Source organism: Cebus imitator, unplaced genomic scaffold, assembly GCF_001604975.1.
Source record: "Cebus imitator isolate Cc_AM_T3 unplaced genomic scaffold, Cebus_imitator-1.0 Scaffold53, whole genome shotgun sequence".
NCBI classification, from domain to species: domain Eukaryota; kingdom Metazoa; phylum Chordata; class Mammalia; order Primates; family Cebidae; genus Cebus; species Cebus imitator.
Window position 1 is genome coordinate 3,616,800 of NW_016107368.1, and position 16,390 is coordinate 3,633,189.

Below are 16,390 nucleotides of genomic sequence, written 5' to 3' on the forward strand. Positions count from 1 at the left end.
AGAGTGAGACACCATCTCAAAAAAAAAAAAAAAAATTCTGTGACTGCATGGGGTGGGGCAGAGCATCTGTTTCTGGGCCCCTCCCCGATCTACCACATGGCCTTCTAGTTGTCCGCATTTCCTAAGAGCCCTGTTTCTGATGTTCCCATGTTCCTCCCCCAGATGTCTCCCATGTCTTCCCCGAGTTCCCAGCGCCCGACCTGGGCAGCGTCCTGCTGCAGGAGGGCGTCACCCTGCACGATGTCAAGGCCCTACAGCTGGTGTACAGACGGCACTGCGAGGTGACCGCCCCAGGCCCAGGCAGGCAGCTCCTACGGGTCCCTCCCAGGCTCAGGCCAGGCGTCCCCCGTGTCCCCAGGTGATGCTGAGGAGACGGAGCCCCAAGCCCAGAGCCCACCCACGAGCGTCCTCTCTGGAGAGGACCTCAGCAGCCCCTTGCATCCATGTCCATCGCCTGCTCCTCTCCTCTCTGTGGCCTCCCTTGGGATTGCAGGGCACCCCACTGCAGCCCGAATCACAGCTGCACACTTGGCGTGTGCTGAGTGCAGATGACGGGTGCACACCCCCGTCTGTCTCACCCGTCCCTCCATTCCTAGGCAACTCTAGATGTGGTGATGAACCTCCAGTTCCACTACATCGAGAAGCTGTGGCTCTCCTTCTGGAACTCGAAGGCCTCCTCCAGCGACGGCCCCACCTCTCTGCCTGCCAGGTGACTGCCACGCCCTGGCTGGGTTCACAGCCCCCCCAGACTTAACCCCCTGCTGACGCCCACAGGTAACCCACAAACGAAAGCGTCAACTCTCCAAGAATCAGGGCTCAGACCCGTCTGCTTCTGTCCCTGTAATTTTTAGACTTGGTAGAGTTGACTTGAAATTCACATGGCCATTTGCCCCTTTTCAAGATCAGACTGTTTGAACAGGAAGGATTTTAGAGGTGATCATGATGCAGTCCCAAGTGGAAGTGACCCCAAGCTGTGACTGCAGTGAGGCACAACACAGCCACTAACTAGCAGGGGAGGGACAGCGTGGACCTGGGGGAGACCCAGAGGTGCCAGGAGCAACACGGAGGGAGGGGACCCGTAGGGGCTCAGGGATGGGGAGCAAAACCCTAGGCCCGCTGTTGGGCGCAAGTCCCACAGCCTGGCTCTCTGGTCACTCCTGTGGCTGAGTGAGGCCACCCGGGCCAGGCCACAGCTCACCTGCCCCTGTACCCTCCACAGTGACGAAGACCCCGAGGGTGCTGTCCTGCCTAAGGACAAGCTCATCTCCCTGTGTCAGTGCGACCCCATCCTCAGGTGGATGAGGAGCTGCGACCATATCCTCTACCAGGCACTGGTGGAGATTCTCATCCCCGACGTGCTAAGGCCGGTCCCCAGTAAGTGAATGGAAGCCCCGCCCGGCACTGCTCCATGCTCTCTTCCTGCCTTCTCTGTCCTTTCTCACCTGTACATCTTCAGCCACCTCGCACCATCGCTTTCACAGAAAACCCAAAAGTGGCTGGTCACAATGGCTCATTCCAGTGCTCCCTGCACTTTGGGAGGCTAAGGCAGATCGCTTGAGCCCAGGAAATTGAGACCAGCCTGGGCAACGTAGTGAGACCCCACCTCTAAAAAAAAAAAAAAAAATTAGCTGGGGCCAGGCAGGATTGTTGATGCCTGTAATTCCAGCACTTTGGGAGGCTGAGGTGAGCAGACCATTTGAGGTCAGGAGTTTGAGACCAGCTTGACCAACATGAGCCCGTCTCTACTAAAAATACAAAAAAATTAGCCAGGTGTGGTAGCACATGCCTGTAGTCCCAGCTACTCAGGAGGCTGAGGCAGGAGAATCACTTTAACCCAGGAGGCAGAGGTTGCAGTGAGTCAAGATCACACGACTGCACTTCAGCCTGACCCCGTCTCAAAAAAAAAAATTAGCTGGGCATGGTGGTGTGTGCCTATAGCCCTAGCTACTGGGGAGGCCAGAGCAGGAGGATAACTTGAGCCCAGAAGTTTGAGACTAGCCTGGGCAACACAGTGAGACCCCATTTCTAAAAGGAATTCAAAAATTAGCTGGATGTGGTGTTGCATGCCTGTAGTCCCAGCGGCCCAGGAGGCTGAGGCAACAGGATCATCTGAGTCCAGGAGGTTGAGGCTGCAGTGAGCTATGATCACTGCACTCCAGCCTGGGTGACAGAGTGAGACCCTGCCTCAAAACAAAGAAAGAATCCCGCCACGAGAGGCGCTGAGCTGCGGAATGTGTGTTCTCTGGCATGCGTATTTGTCCTTGTCTCTGACTCGAGGGGAAGGTGAGGTTAGTGGCTTTGGTGAGCTCTACCTGCCATCAGGATACTGCCAAGAGCAGCCAGGCTGGGCTCGGTGCTTTCTGGAAGGTTTGTTGGGGGCGTGCAGGCCGGCGTCTGGGAGTAGCCTGCTCGCAGCTCTGGAGCCGTGGCTGTACGGCAGGCCTCGGCCCAGGGCCATGTGGGCTCTTGATCCACTCTTGTCTTGGAGGTGACCACCAGCTGCCTTCCTCCCGCCTCCCTTAATCCCCACCGTGACACTTCCTGAGTGCCACGCCCTGTAGGAGGGACGGGGACATAAATTTAGAGGAATAAGCTGGGACCTTGCCCTGGCTCCTGCTAGGGTAGAGGCTGACCTTTAACCCCAGCCAGACCCCACTTCCTGGCACTGTGGGATTCCAGGAGACATTTACTCCCCAGCGCCCAGCCCTGTGATTTCCCACAGGACTTGGGAGGGTGGGGAGACGGTGATGGGCACAGTGAAGAAAGAAGCTAGTCTCACCTGTGCCCTGGGAGACCTCCCAGGGCCTCTGCCCTCCCAAGGCAATGACAGCAGCCAGCATGAGGGGGCCCTCGGGCCAGGTCCGCGCCAAGCTCCCCAAAACCCTGGGGGTTTTCAAGGAAGCTGGGCACAGAGGCCTTTCTTCATAAATCACAGCATCGGGATCATGGGCCATGCCTCGCAGGCCATCCACAAACATCCAGGTCCGTTAGTACCAGGCAGCTCTCCATCCTGCTGAGTAAATTCTATGCTCCCTTTGCTGGAAAATGGGAAACAGCAAAAGTGTTACATTTCTCCTTGGCCTGGCCTTGCCTGCCTGCCTGTGTCCAGGGCAGTGCCCAGTTCCGGTTTCGACATTATGGTGGGAGTTTGGGGCATGGGGTACCTTTCCTTTTGCATTTTTAAATATTTGTCTGTGTTTTGTTTTGTTTTGTTTTGTTTTGTTTGTGAGATGGGGTTTTGCTCTGTCACCCAGGCTGGAGTGCAGTGGTGCAATCTTGGCCCACTGCAACTTTCGCATCCTGGGTTCCAATGATTCTCCTGCCTCAGCCTCCCAAGTAGCTGGAATTACAGGCACCCACCCCCATGCCCAGCTAATTTTGTTATTTTTAGTAGAGACAGGGTTTCACCATGTTGACCAGGCTGGTCTCAAACTCCTGACCTCAGGTGATCCACCTGCCTCAGCCTCCCAAAGTGCTGGGGTTACAGGTGTGAGCCGCCATAACTGGCTTTTTTCTGTTTCTTTTTTTAACTGTCTTACTATTTGTTTCTTATTGTAAGCCATCTTAAAATAAATTAGGAAGTTGGTAGTATGTATTTCTGTGTGCATGTGTATGTGTCTGTGTGTGTACTTCTGTGTGTGTGTACTTCTGTGTGTGTCTGTCTGTGTGTGTGTCTGTGCGTGTGTGTCTGTGTGCGTGTCTGTCTGTGTGTCTGTGTGTATGTCTGTGTGTGTGTGTGTGTCTGTGTGTGTATGTCAAGGCCTCTCTCCCTTGGCACTGTTGATATCTGGGGTTGGACTGTTCTCTGGTATGGGGCCATCCTGGATGCTGCAGGGTGCTGAACAGCATCCCTAGCCTCCACCCACTCCATGCCAGAGGCATCCCACAGTCCTGCCCACCATTAACATCCCCAGACATCACCCAGTGTCCCCTGGGGCAGAATCGCCCCGTGAGACCCATGGTGATAGGCAGTGGGTGGTGTCCGATGGCTGGGGGCCATGGCCAGCTCCTCCCATTTCTCAGAGTCCTTGGTTCTCCATTGCCCTGTGCCTGTTTAGTCCTCTCTTTTCCTGTGTGGCTTCTTCGTAGTGCTCATTTTCATTGCACTTGGGCCAGCTCGTACACTGAATGCTGTTTTCCAGGGTCCAGACACTGCCTTTCTCCCTGTTAATATCATGTCTGTATCCCCCAGGTACCTTGACACAGGCCATCCGTAACTTCGCCAAGAGCTTGGAAGGCTGGTTGACTAACGCCATGAGCGACTTCCCACAACAGGTCATCCAGACCAAGGTACATCCGTGGTGGGGCCCGGGCTCCCCAACTGTGGCTGGGAGGGGCTCCACTCCACATCAGCGTGAGGACCACTGTGCCCCAGGGTGTACTGGCTTCTTCCCTGTGTCATGAGAATAACCGGTCCCTTCAGGAAGCCCCAAGCACACTGTCGATGATGCATCAGTGCTGGCAGGAAGGGGAACAACAGAAGGTGCCATATCTTTGGGTCAATTTAGAACAGACTGCGTGTTTCTGCACTCACCTTATTCGGGAAATTTAATCTCCTTGCTGTGACCCTTGTTACTATAATCTTGGCCACAAATCAGAATGTGAAATGTAGAACCTTGGCCGACTTGTGGGAAAGAGAGTGATTACCCACCGTTCTCACAAGTGTTTCTTTTTTTCGAGACAGTCTCACTCTGTCACCTAGCCTGGAGTGCAATGGCACGATCTCGGCTCACTGCAACCTCTGCCTCCTGGGTTCAAGCGATTCTCTTGCCTCAGCCTCCCAAGTAGCTGAGATTACAGGCACCCACCACCACACCTGGCTAATTTTTTGTATTTTTAATAGAGACAGCGTTTTACCATGTTGGCCAGGCTGGTCTTGAACTCATGACCTCAGGTGATCCACCTACCTCAGCCTCCCAGAGTGCTGGGATGACGGTCGTGAGCCACTGCACCTGGCCATCATGACCATTTCTTAAAGGGCTCTTGGGAGCAGAGGAGGCAGCGGCAGGGCATCTGCTCCACCCACCTGCACTTCGAAATTGATCTGTTAGGCAGTGGTACAAGCATTGATCAGGTCATTGTTAAAAAGTCAGATTCAGGGCTGATGTAGTGGCTCACACCTGTAATCCCAGCACTTTGGGAGCCCAAGGCAGGAGGATCATTTGGGGCCAAGAGTTTGAGACCAGCCTGGGTGACAAGCAAGACCCCATCTCTTAAACAAAAAATAAGATCCCCAGGCCACACCCACTAAAGTCTGACCCCATAGCACCCAGGAGTCTGTGGTCTCAGCAGCCACTCCCGAGAACCACAGGGACTCTAGAAGTGGGCATGGCGACATGATTGTGAATTCTAACTCGGCAGCGCCACGGGCTTCAGTTACTGACGTGTGTGACGTGCTGGCGAGGTCTCTTCGCCCCACTCTCCAGTTCTCACTCACTGGGCCCTTAAGGATAGCAGGGGGTTCCCTTTTCCCTGCCCGGTTTCTGTTTCCTGCTCCCCCGTCCCGTGTCGTCCCTGAGCCCACGCACCCCTGCAATGAGCACAGCGGAACAGGCTCTCCCTGCAAATCCCTGCTCACCACGGCCCTGGCATACAGGTGGGCGTCGTCAGTGCCTTTGCCCAGACGCTGCGGCGCTACACGTCCCTCAACCACCTGGCGCAGGCGGCCCGGGCAGTGCTGCAGAACACGTCCCAGATCAACCAGATGCTCAGCGACCTCAACCGCGTGGACTTTGCCAACGTGCAGGTGACCTCCTCCACGCCATCCCCAGGGCCTGGGCTTCCCACCCTGCAGCAGAACCAGCAAACCCACAAAGTGGAGCCCACAGCAAAACCCGGCCCCTGGCCCCGAGCCTGGCCACGGTTCTGCTGCATGACACAGGTCCCAGGCCAAAGCCCACCCGACCCCCCAGCTCCTCCACGCCAGCACCTCTCAGGGCCCTCTGGCGTCCCGGACTGGAGCCAACACCTCTGCTCGTTTTCCTTACAAAGGCTCCCGGCGTCAAGGATCCTGGCAGCACACTGACCTCCCTACCCTCTGGCCGTTTTCCTGGCTCTATCCCCTGAGCCGGCCAAAGTGCCGGCCCACAGCCCATCCCCAGCTATGCTTATGTCAGGCCCTGGATTTGCCTATTACATGAATAAACACACACGCATATTTAGAAGTGACCCCTTCAAAACAAAACTAAACAAAGACCTTGTATCTAGAAAGACCCAGGTATGAGTCCCCAGAAGCTGGGTAGGTCCCCCCTCCGGCTGTCTATTCTGGCCCTGTGACGGGAGACACAGGGCTTGGCTTGCCGCTGTCAAGGTCAAGGGCAAGAAGGCTCCCACACAGCACAGCGTCCCACCCGAGCACTGCTGGGTCTGGGGAGGGCTGCCGTGGCTGGGGTCCCGCGGTGCTGACGCTGGCCTCCGCCCTGCACAGGAGCAGGCCTCGTGGGTGTGCCAGTGCGAGGAGAGCGTGGTGCAGCGGCTGGAGCAGGATTTCAAGCTGACCCTGCAGCAGCAGAGCTCCCTGGACCAGTGGGCCAGCTGGCTGGATGGCGTGGTCACCCAGGTCCTGAAGCAGCATGCCGGCAGCCCCAGCTTCCCCAAGGCCGCCCGGCAGTTCCTGCTGAAATGGTCCTTTTACAGGTTAGTCCCGCCAGAGCTCCGAGAGAATTCTGACAGGTGGGGGGCTCTGAGAGAAACTTCTAGGGCTCGGCTGGTGAGCTCAGAGAAAAACAGGGCTCAACAGAGTCATAGCAGTGCCTAAACCCCAAAAATACAAGTACCTGGCTGGGGCCTCACTCCTGACCAGCAGCTTCCAGGGTCAGGCCGAGAAGGCCACCATGGCCCAAAAACTAACTTGCAAGTTCTGTAGACAGAAGTCATCACTGGAGTCTGAGTGGTGGCTCAAACCTGTAATCCCACCGCTTTGGGAGGCCAAGGTAGGAGGATGGCTTGAGACCAGAGTTCGAGACCAGCCTGAGGAAGATAGCAGGACCTCTACAAAAAGTGAAAAAACTTAGCTGGGCATGGTGGCGTGTGCCTGCGGTCCCAGCTACTTGGGAGGCTGAGGTGGGAGGGTCCTTGAGCCCAGGCGGTCCAGGCTGCAGGGAGTCAAGATTGCACCACTGCACTCCAGCCTGAGTGACGGAGCAAGACCGCATCTCTAAGGAAAAAAAAAACTATTTCAGATCTGAAGGGCACAAGTCTCCAAATTGAAAAAGCTGCCGACTTTCCCCAAAGAGGCCCCTGGTGAAATTTCAAAACACCAAGCTTGAGAAGCAACCATAAAAGATTCTAGAGAGAAAATGACAGGCTGGGGATGGAAGCAGCGTTAGACTTCTGAGCAGTGAGGCAGAAGCCCGGAAGGCAGGAGAGCCGTGTCCCGGGCGTTCTGAAGGGAGACCCTTTCCAGGCTACAGACCCACCCTGTGTGACCAGGGCCGGGGAGCAAGGGCTTCCGGGGGAGTCATCCCCAGGAAAGGTACCAAGATGCCTCCTGCAGTCCTGTCAGGGAGCTTTAGGCTCACTGAGTACATGGAAACGTGTGGATTAAAACAAACAAACAACCAAAAACGGTTATTACCAGGAAATACAAAGCTGCTCTGTGGCTGGGGGCCCCGCATGACCCCGCGCATGGTGAGCTAAGGCCACAGGCCAGATTGTTATCCCCGCCTGTATCAGTCCAGCTCACACTGCTGATCCAGACATAGTCAAGACTGGGTAATTTATAAAGAAAAGCAGGTTTAATAGACTCACAGATCCACACAGCTGGGGAGGCCCCAAAATCATGGTGGAAGGCCAAGGAAGAGCAAAGGCACATCTTACATGGCAGCAGGCAAGGGAGCGTGTGCAGGGAACTGCCCTTTATAAGACCATCCAATGTCATGGACTTATTCACTATCAGGAGTACAGCATGGGAAATACCTGACCCCATGATTCAGTTACCTCCCACTGGGTCCCTCCCACAATACGTGGGAATCGTTACATCAGGGTAAGATTTGGGTGGGGACACAAAGCCAAACCATATCATTGCCCCAGCTCATTGTGCAAATAAAGTTTTATTGGAACCTCAGCCACACGCATTCGTTCACAGATCAGCTACAGCTGTCACTGCAAACAGAACAGTGTGACTGTTGGGCACAAAGCTGAGAATATTTACTGTCTGGCATGAAAATGAGTTTGCCTGGCTGGGCACAGTGGCTCACGCCTGTAATCCCCACACTTTGGGAAGCTGAGGCTGGTGGATCACTTGAGGTCAGGAGTTCAACTCAGGAGAATCACCTGAATCTGGGAGGAAGAGGTTGTAGTGAGCCAAGATTGTGCCACTGCACTCAAGCCTCGGCGACAAGAGACAAACTCCATCTGAAAAAAAAAACAAAAAAACAAGAACAAGTTTGCTAACTCCTGAGCCAGCCATCATCTCCCTGTTCTCAGCTCTCTCCTCACACACTCCCCTGGCCACACTGCCTCAGGGCCTATGCACCTGCCCCCCCCCCCTTGCCTGGAACATCTGTAAATAAGACTGCCCGTTCTTTCCCACATTCCATTCCCCACTCCCTGGTTTTCTCCTGGCAGCGACCATCACCTGTCCCTCGTCATCTCTTCAATTGTCTGTTGTCTGTCTCCTGCATAATCAAGCACGCTACCTGAGTGCCGGGACCTCGCTTCTTTAAATGCTGGCTGAGTGAATGAATGAGAGGAACCCCATGCCCGGTAGACTGGGGCTCCGCCATGGACCTAGTACACCCTTGCCACATAACAGAAACACCAGCGTAGCCAGAAATTACAGTAAAGCCACACTGGGGTAACGGGGGAGGAAGAGCAAGGGAAGAGACAGTGTGGTGATGTCGATGCCCGTGGTCAGTCCATGCTTCTGCCCTCTGGGAGCTGTGAGCCTGTTGGGAAACCCAGAAATACCGAGGTGACCGCAGGCGATGTTCTGGAAATACTTTGGACTGAAGCATCGCTCCAGACACTGGGGCTGTGGGAGGGTGAGTGGAGAGCACCAGCCTCTCATCTGCATGGGGAGGCCTTTGGGGAAAGAAGGCTTGGAAGCCAAGCTGGGTGGGTCCGGGGAGCCGGAGGGGGCTGGGGGCTTCACAGCTGTGCCTAACACCTAAGTATAGACAGCTTTGGTGGTCCTCATGGTGCGGCTGTCTTTCCTTTTCTCAAGCCTGTGTGTTCTTTTCATTGCTACAGTACCGACTGGATGTAACTGAGAGTTTATGAAAGTTTACTTCGAGCTGGGGCATTTGGGCATTGGGGGCTGCCTGGCTTGTAGGTCAAAGTTTTTGATCAGGTGCCATTTTATGTAAGTCCTTTAGGTCTTATGGGGAACTGAGACAGTATTCCACTTCCTACCACATCCTTTTTTTTTTTTTTTTTTTTTTTTTTTTTTTTTTTTTTTTTTTTTTTTTTTTTTTTTTTTTTGACAGAGTCTTGCTCTGTCCTCCAGGCCGGAGTGCAGTGAGGTGATCTCAGCTCACTGCAACCTCTGCCTCCAAGGTTCAAGTGATTCTCCTGCCTCAGCCTCCCGAGTAACTAGAATTACAGGCTCCTGCCACCACGCCCGGCTGATTTTCGTATTTTTAGTAGAGATGAGTTTTCACCATGTTGGCCAGGCTGGTCTGGAACTCCTGACTTCAAGTGATCCGCCCGCCTCAGCCTCCCAAAGTGCTGGGATTACAGGCGTGAGCCACTGTGCCCGGCCCCTTTAGGTCTCATATTAATCCTTTAGGTAGGGGCCACCTCTCCTGGAAAGAATCAGACAGTATTTGCAGCCGTCATAGGAAAGACAATATAGAAACGGGGTGCCAGCGAAACTGTTTGTGGACATCAAAATATGAATTTCATGTGGTTTCCACATGCCACCAGATATAATTATTCTTTTGACTTTTTCCAACCATTTCAAAATGTAAAGCATTCTCAGCTCACAGGCTGAGGGGCTCTCGGTGATAGACACTAAAACACCCTGGCCTTTCATCTTGTTTTTAGGTGCCTGAAACCACAGGCCGAGGAATGACGGGAGGTGGCAAGGATACGGGGAAGGTGGGGAAAGGGGCCTCCTGCTGGGGAGACGGGCAACGGCTGCCAGCCTGTGCTCAGACTGGGAGTTGGAAATGTCACTAGAAAGATTCACCAGCTAAGATCCCGTCTCCAGTACCTGTGCCAACACCAGCCACAGCTGTGTTTCCAGCGGCCTGTCGCTTTAGGGCTGACTGCCCGTCTCCCTCTCCTGTCCCCTGGTGGTCTCTGGAACTGAGAGGGCAGCCCTGCCCTGCCTGTCCATCACACTGGACCCAGGGTCTCGGTAGCCCGTAGGCTTCCCACAGGCCAGCAGATCTTAGGATCACTCAGGGTCTGGGTTCCCCAGGGAACGCAGAGCAGGGTGCATGTCGCTGCCATGAAGCCTGGCCCAGGGCCCGGTTTCCATGCTCCCCTGAGCGTCCCCAGCCTCTGTCCACTGTCCCCAGCTCTATGGTGATCCGGGACCTGACCCTGCGCAGCGCCGCCAGCTTTGGCTCCTTCCACCTCATCCGCCTGCTCTACGACGAATACATGTTCTACCTGGTGGAGCACCGCGTCGCCGAGGCCACCGGGGAGACGCCGATCGCCGTGATGGGAGAGGTGGGGGCCCTGCTCTGCAGGACGGCGGGGGCTTGGCTGGGCCTGTGGGGAGAGGGCAGTGGGCTCTGAGCAGCCCAGAGAGGACACTCGCAGGTCCCACTGCGCTGCCACCTAGACCAATCAGCAGCTCAAAAAAGAACATAGAAATGGGCCCGCTCATGCCAGGACACAGCAGTGTCTTTCCAAAAATCAAAACCAGAAGTTTTATCAGCAATGGGAAGGATCTGGGTTCTGTCCAAGTTCACCATCACCATCAAACTACTGGCTCTGGAAGGAGTTTGTCCTTGGGCATCCTGCTGCGCAGGGGAGGCCCTGGACACACCACCAAGGTTTTCTTTTTATCGTGGTCACATACACAAAGAGTGATAGTGTATGTTCCCACGCTGGGGTGGCCGTGGCTGAGCCGTGTTACCGGGCGTGGCCGGCTGCACTGTGCCGACCGCCCATCCCTCCGTGCCTGCTTGGGCTGCTCCCTCTTTCTGGCTGTTGTGAATGGTGCTGCCGTTTGCAGGAGCGGTTTTGTGTGCACATCTATGTTCAGTTCTGTGGGGTCCACACCTCGGAGTGGCCCTGCTGGGCTGCATGGGGTTGCCTTGAGGAAGAAGCGCGGTGACGCTTGATGAATGGCAGGGTCCCAGTACTCTTACCACAACGCTTTCAGAGTCGGTCAGGGCCCCACAGCGTGCACAGAAACTGGAAGTTGTCTGTTCTCTGCACATTGGCATGGACACCGGGCTCTGGGGCAGCCAGGGAGTGGTTTTCATGCTGTGTATAGACCTTCAGGAGCAGAGATACCTCAGCCCACAGCCCTTCCATGCCACCTTAAAACCTGGAGCAGCCGCACCCAGGGGACCTACCTTGGGGTCCAGCTCTTGTCCCCTCGCTGCCCTGAGCAATCAGCACCCTCCACCCCCAGCAGCTCCCAGAGGCGGCCTGGACAGGGGGCAGGGGACCTGCCTAGACGCCTGGCAGCATCAGAGCCCCTTCTCAGGGCAGACCCTAGTTGCTTTACTGTGAATGGAGGACGCGGCTCCAGGCAAGGTTGGGCCAGCATCCCCAGAGCCCCAAACAGCAACTGCCACCCCTCTGCAGGCGCCCTGACTCCGGATTTCTCTTTCAGTTCAATGACCTTGCCTCTCTGTCGCTGGCACTGCTTGACAAAGGTGGGTGCACCAGTGGCTTTCCTGCCACAGCCCTCGGTGGTTGGGGGGCGTGGCCTGTCCGCCAATTGCATGATGAGCAGGTGGAAATCCGGGCAGCCCTGGGTGATGGTGAGGGTGCTAGGATTTGGCGTCTGGATGGCAAGTGATGCCTGGGCAGCAGACGTCCCTGCAGACTGGCTTGGCTGGGTCTCAGAGCGCGGCCCTGCCTCTGGGTAGCTGCTGCCCAGGGACCTCTGCACCAGGCCCGGACCAGGCAGCCCCTGGTCTCCTGCGCCCACGCCCAGCAGAAGAGTGGGACAGGCAGGCCAGAGAGACCCTGTGCCCCATCCCCACCCCATGTGGTGGGAGGACCCAAGAGGCCCCAGACCGGTCGGCACTGGGGCAGAGAGGCACAGGGCAGAGGCTCTTTCACCAGGCCCAACCTGGGGGCACCTCTGGGTGACCAGGCAGGTTGAGGAGGACAGGTGAGCCTGGAGCAGAGACCAAGGCGGGGTCCACGGGCTGCCGTGTGTCCTCAGCACCCCGCCTGGCGTGCCGGAGCAGCTCTCTGAACGTGCACTTCTGCCTCTCCCTCCGGTGCCCTCCTGATGACGGACACTGACCCTGCCCCTCCCTCCGCAGACGACATGGGTGATGAGCAGCGCGGCAGTGAGGCAGGCCCGGACGCCCGCAGCCTGGGCGAGCCCCTGGTGAAGCGTGAGCGCAGCGACCCCAACCACTCCCTGCAGGGCATCTAGCCCCGCGGGGCTCCGGAAGATGCCACCCAGTCGCTCTGGGAACCTGGACTTCACCGGCTGCACCGAATTAGTGCCTATTAGACCATGCGATGTTTACCTTGACTCAAGTGGGGGCTCCGGGGTCAGCGTGCCCTTAAAGGCCGAGATAGTTCCAGAAGAAAAGCAGTTGTTGAAGCTGCAGAAGCTCGGGCCGGGGCTCTCACTGGCTGTGGCCGTGCTCTGGGTCCCCAGGCCCCTGTGCAGCCACCAAGGCCACACCAGACCGTGGGTTTCTTGTTCTGGACAAACCCTCCTCTGCTGGAACTCTGGACTTTGGCCCCGGTCCCTTTAAGAGCTACAGGGGCTGTGCAGAGAACGCTGGCCCTTGCGCTCAACTGGAACCAATTTTCACCATAATTTAAATTTTTTTTTTAAATCTGGCAGAGCCCAAATAGTAAGGGATGGCATCTCCCCTCCTACCTGCCACTGTTGGGTGGGCACAGAGCGTCCCTGGAGTCCCTCAGGAATGGAAAGTAGAGTGCCCTTGTCTGGTACCACCATGTGGAGAGACCCCCCTGGGCCCGGTGCCCTGTGGCCTGTCAGAGCCACACCGCCCTGCCTGATGCACTGAGGCAGGAGGCTAGCAGGCTGTAGGGACCATCTCCAGATGCCAGAGGACTTGAGGGGCAGCTGACAATTGCTGTGCCCCAGACAGACCTGCGGCTCAAAAAAGAACAAGCCACAGAAATGGGACAGCTCGTGCCAGGACACAACAGTGTCTTTCAAAAAATCAAAACCACAGTTTTACCAGCAACGGGAAGGATCTGGGGTTCTGTCCAAGTTCACCGTCACCATCAAGCTGCTGGCTCTGGAAGGAGTTTGTCCAACAGGGTCACTGTCACAGCCATGACTTCAGAAAGCAGCCATCCCGCGTGTCCTTGTCCCAGCAGCAGTGCCTGCGTCCCGGTCCACGGAGTCTTCCAGAACACCTCCCTCTCAATCAATCCCGGAGTACCCTAACCCCCAGTGAGTCCCACCTTGACCTCTTCAAAGTCAAAACTCTTCTCTGGGGACAAATAAATATTCGGGACTTTCGAAGCCCCGAACTTGAGACACCGAATTTGTCTCCATGGAAACACGTAAGCACTGCACCTGGCCAGCTGCGCGCTGGAGTTCTGTCCCCAAACCAGCTGCAAAGAAGGAAGACGAGCCTCAGCCCAGGACACCCCGTCTGACAAAATGCAATAGTTTTCTTTTTTTGGAAAAATGTTTATACCAATAGTTTTGTGCTCTAATTGTTATTAGAACGTTTCTTTTGGATGTGTACATTGCAGTATATTCAGTCCCAAATATTTTGTTCTCATTCACCAGAAGGTACTAATGTCAGCTCAAGTGGCCTTTAAAAACCTACTTCCCCGCCAGCAGGAGCTCGGAGCATCGCCCGGCCTGCACCGGAGCCGAGGGCAGGAAGAGAAAAATGCGCACTCACTTTAGACATGGAAAGTCCAGAATCATCACCCTGTCATAGTCCAAACCTTAGGTGAAATTGGACAGAAAGAATGTCTTTAAAATAGACGTCTCCTCTCCTGGGAGACACTGAAGCGATGGTTAATGGATTGTAATGCCCGGCTTATCCTCACTCCTGGTAACCAATACAAGCTGGTTTCTGCCTTAGGCTCTGGCCCGTCTTTCCAATCCAGAAGGAAGAGCAGAGGTGGCAGCGACGCCACGTGCCTCCCGGCCCTGGTCTGGTTTTTCATAGCAGTACACACTGAGGGTGCCCATTTTCAGAGTCCCCATCCACACCCCAGCCCCTGTCCCCCCTGCCCTGGGACACCAGCCCACCAGGCTTGGGCCACTCAAGACCCAGAGGGGAAGCCACAGAGGCACCCCTGCCCTTGCCTGTGGGCGCCCTGGGAACGTCCTTGTACCTTCCAGAAGGAGCCCGCGCCCCACGCTTCCTAGCAAGGCCCACCCTGAGCCAGTGATGGCACAGAAACTGTTCTGTCCAGGATGGTCAGTGTCTCCTGTTGACATTTTTTTTTTTTTTAAAGAGACAAGGTCTCATTCGATCACCCAGGCTGGAGTGCAGTGGCACTGTCAGAGCTCACTGCAGCCTCAACCTCTTGGGCTCAGGTGATCCTCCCACTTCAACCTCCCCAAGTTTCTGGGACTATAAGTATACACCACTGCATCGAGCTAATTCTTTAAAAAAAAAAAAGAAAAAGATGGGGTCTTGCTATGTTGCCCAGGCTGGACTTGAAATCCTTGGCCTAAGTGATCCTCCCACTTGGCCTCCCAAAGTGCTGGGATTACAGGAGTGAGCCACCACCCCAGCCTCCTGTTTACATTTGTTACCAGCTAGCCCCCCTTGCATGTGGCAGAGGAAGCAGGTGCACCAGTCTCAGATGTGACCTGCTGGTTGTCCTCAGGGTTGACGTGGTCAGAATCACTGAGAATCAGCGCATGCGCTTGCTCAAAAATGGCCAATTCCTGGACCCCATCCGCAGGAGCCCGACTTGGTGGGATTCGGGTGCAGGCCAGGAAACGAGTTGTTGCTGCTCCTCCCTCTCAGAGAACTCTGGTGGGGGCTATAGGACTTGGAGGAACAGGCTCGGGAACCAGGCAGGGCCCTGGCTGTCCCACAGAGGCTAACACAGTTCCCTGTCAGCTGCCCCTAAATCTGTTTCTCGAGTGCCAGGCCAGTGCCCCGTATGCCCCCCGGACACTCAGCCTTTGCCCCAGCCCAGGCCTCTCTGTCCCAGACGACACTAGAATCGCCCCTCACTTCCCTGGGCTGGGACTCCAGGACCGCATTGTGTCCTGATGGTGCCAACTTCAGCCAGGGAATCCGCTCGCCTCACCTCCTGCCGGGCCACAGTTTCAGACCTTCCCCCAGCTGAGACCCCTGAGCCAAATTACGCCAGTGCCAACTCCGCGACGTCCCCAGTCCCCGAAGAGCCAGGCCCAGTGCAGACTGCAGGGCCCAGAGTAGGAGAACCAAGCCCCGCCCCTGGGGCCTGAGAGGCGGGAGGGAGCGTGAGCTCAGCATGCAGGATGGTGCCCAGGAAAGAAGAGCGGGCTTCAGGTCCTCAGGCCATCACGTGCCTCTGAGGCCCGCTGGGTAGGTGCCCAGGGTGCAGGCACCCCAGAAAAAAAGTGGAACCTTGGTCTTACCAAGCACCTCTAGGAGGTACTGGCCGTCATCACAGTAGGCTCCACGATAGACACTTGTGTCCCGTCTCCTCTTTTTGGTGACCTAAGGTAGGTGTAATCCCCATTGTACACATGTGAAAAGCAAGGCTGCTGGCTGGAATGCAGACGTGATGGCTGGAGCACAGTAGCCACGGTAGACCTCAAGGTGGACGCCTCATGATAAGGGTGGGAAAGCAATGAGTCAGAAGGAGCCTGGGTCCCTGGAGATGATGGAGCTGCCATTACAGCCCCGACCTCCAGAGAGACGTCAGCAAGGACTTCGGGGGCCCCAGAGATGTCCCTGCCGTCACAAACTGTCTGGTGTCAGGAACTCCAGTGTAAGATTGGAGGTGTCTGCAGACACCATAGCTGCCCCAGCGTGCTAAGAAGGGGGAGATGCTCCAGCCGGAGTGCCCCCGAGCCAATTCTGTTTTCCTCCCGCCTCTGACTGCTGCCCCTCTGCACCTGGGTCCTGCCCAGTCCTCTCCGCCTTCTACCCCCCCAGTCACCTCAGCCATCCCCATGATGGTAATGCCCTCCACGTGCTGCTGCCTTCACCTCTGCTCAGAGCTCATGGGTGCCTGGCCTTTGGCAGAGCAAGGCAGCAGCCCAGCATCTGGCCACCCAGACTTCCTCCCCATGTCTCCATCACAGCGTGGGGAGCACCGTCTGTCCACCCACATTGCCCTGCCCCTT

At 56.1% G+C, this 16,390-nt stretch overlaps 1 protein-coding gene across 6 annotated transcripts in view; it reads left to right on the top strand.

The window, feature by feature from the left end:
* The window catches only part of RFX2 (regulatory factor X2), a 117,183-nt gene extending 103,010 nt beyond the window's left edge, over nt 1–14,173 (top strand). For 4 of the 6 annotated variants that reach the window (XM_017528332.2, XM_037738393.1, XM_037738394.1 and 1 more), the window contains 9 exons: nt 163–281; nt 597–709; nt 1,220–1,374; nt 4,193–4,290; nt 5,597–5,746; nt 6,428–6,636; nt 10,467–10,620; nt 11,741–11,783; nt 12,405–12,684. In XM_017528332.2, coding sequence (XP_017383821.1) covers nt 163–281; nt 597–709; nt 1,220–1,374; nt 4,193–4,290; nt 5,597–5,746; nt 6,428–6,636; nt 10,467–10,620; nt 11,741–11,783; nt 12,405–12,520 — 1,157 coding nt within the window. In that variant the 3' untranslated portion in view covers nt 12,521–12,684. Of the gene's footprint in view, nt 1–162; nt 282–596; nt 710–1,219; nt 1,375–4,192; nt 4,291–5,596; nt 5,747–6,427; nt 6,637–10,466; nt 10,621–11,740; nt 11,784–12,404 lie in introns of all 6 variants that reach the window. The other 2 variants (XM_017528328.1, XM_017528331.2) reach the window with 1 other exon arrangement.
* Nucleotides 14,174–16,390: the final 2,217 nt, after the last annotated feature.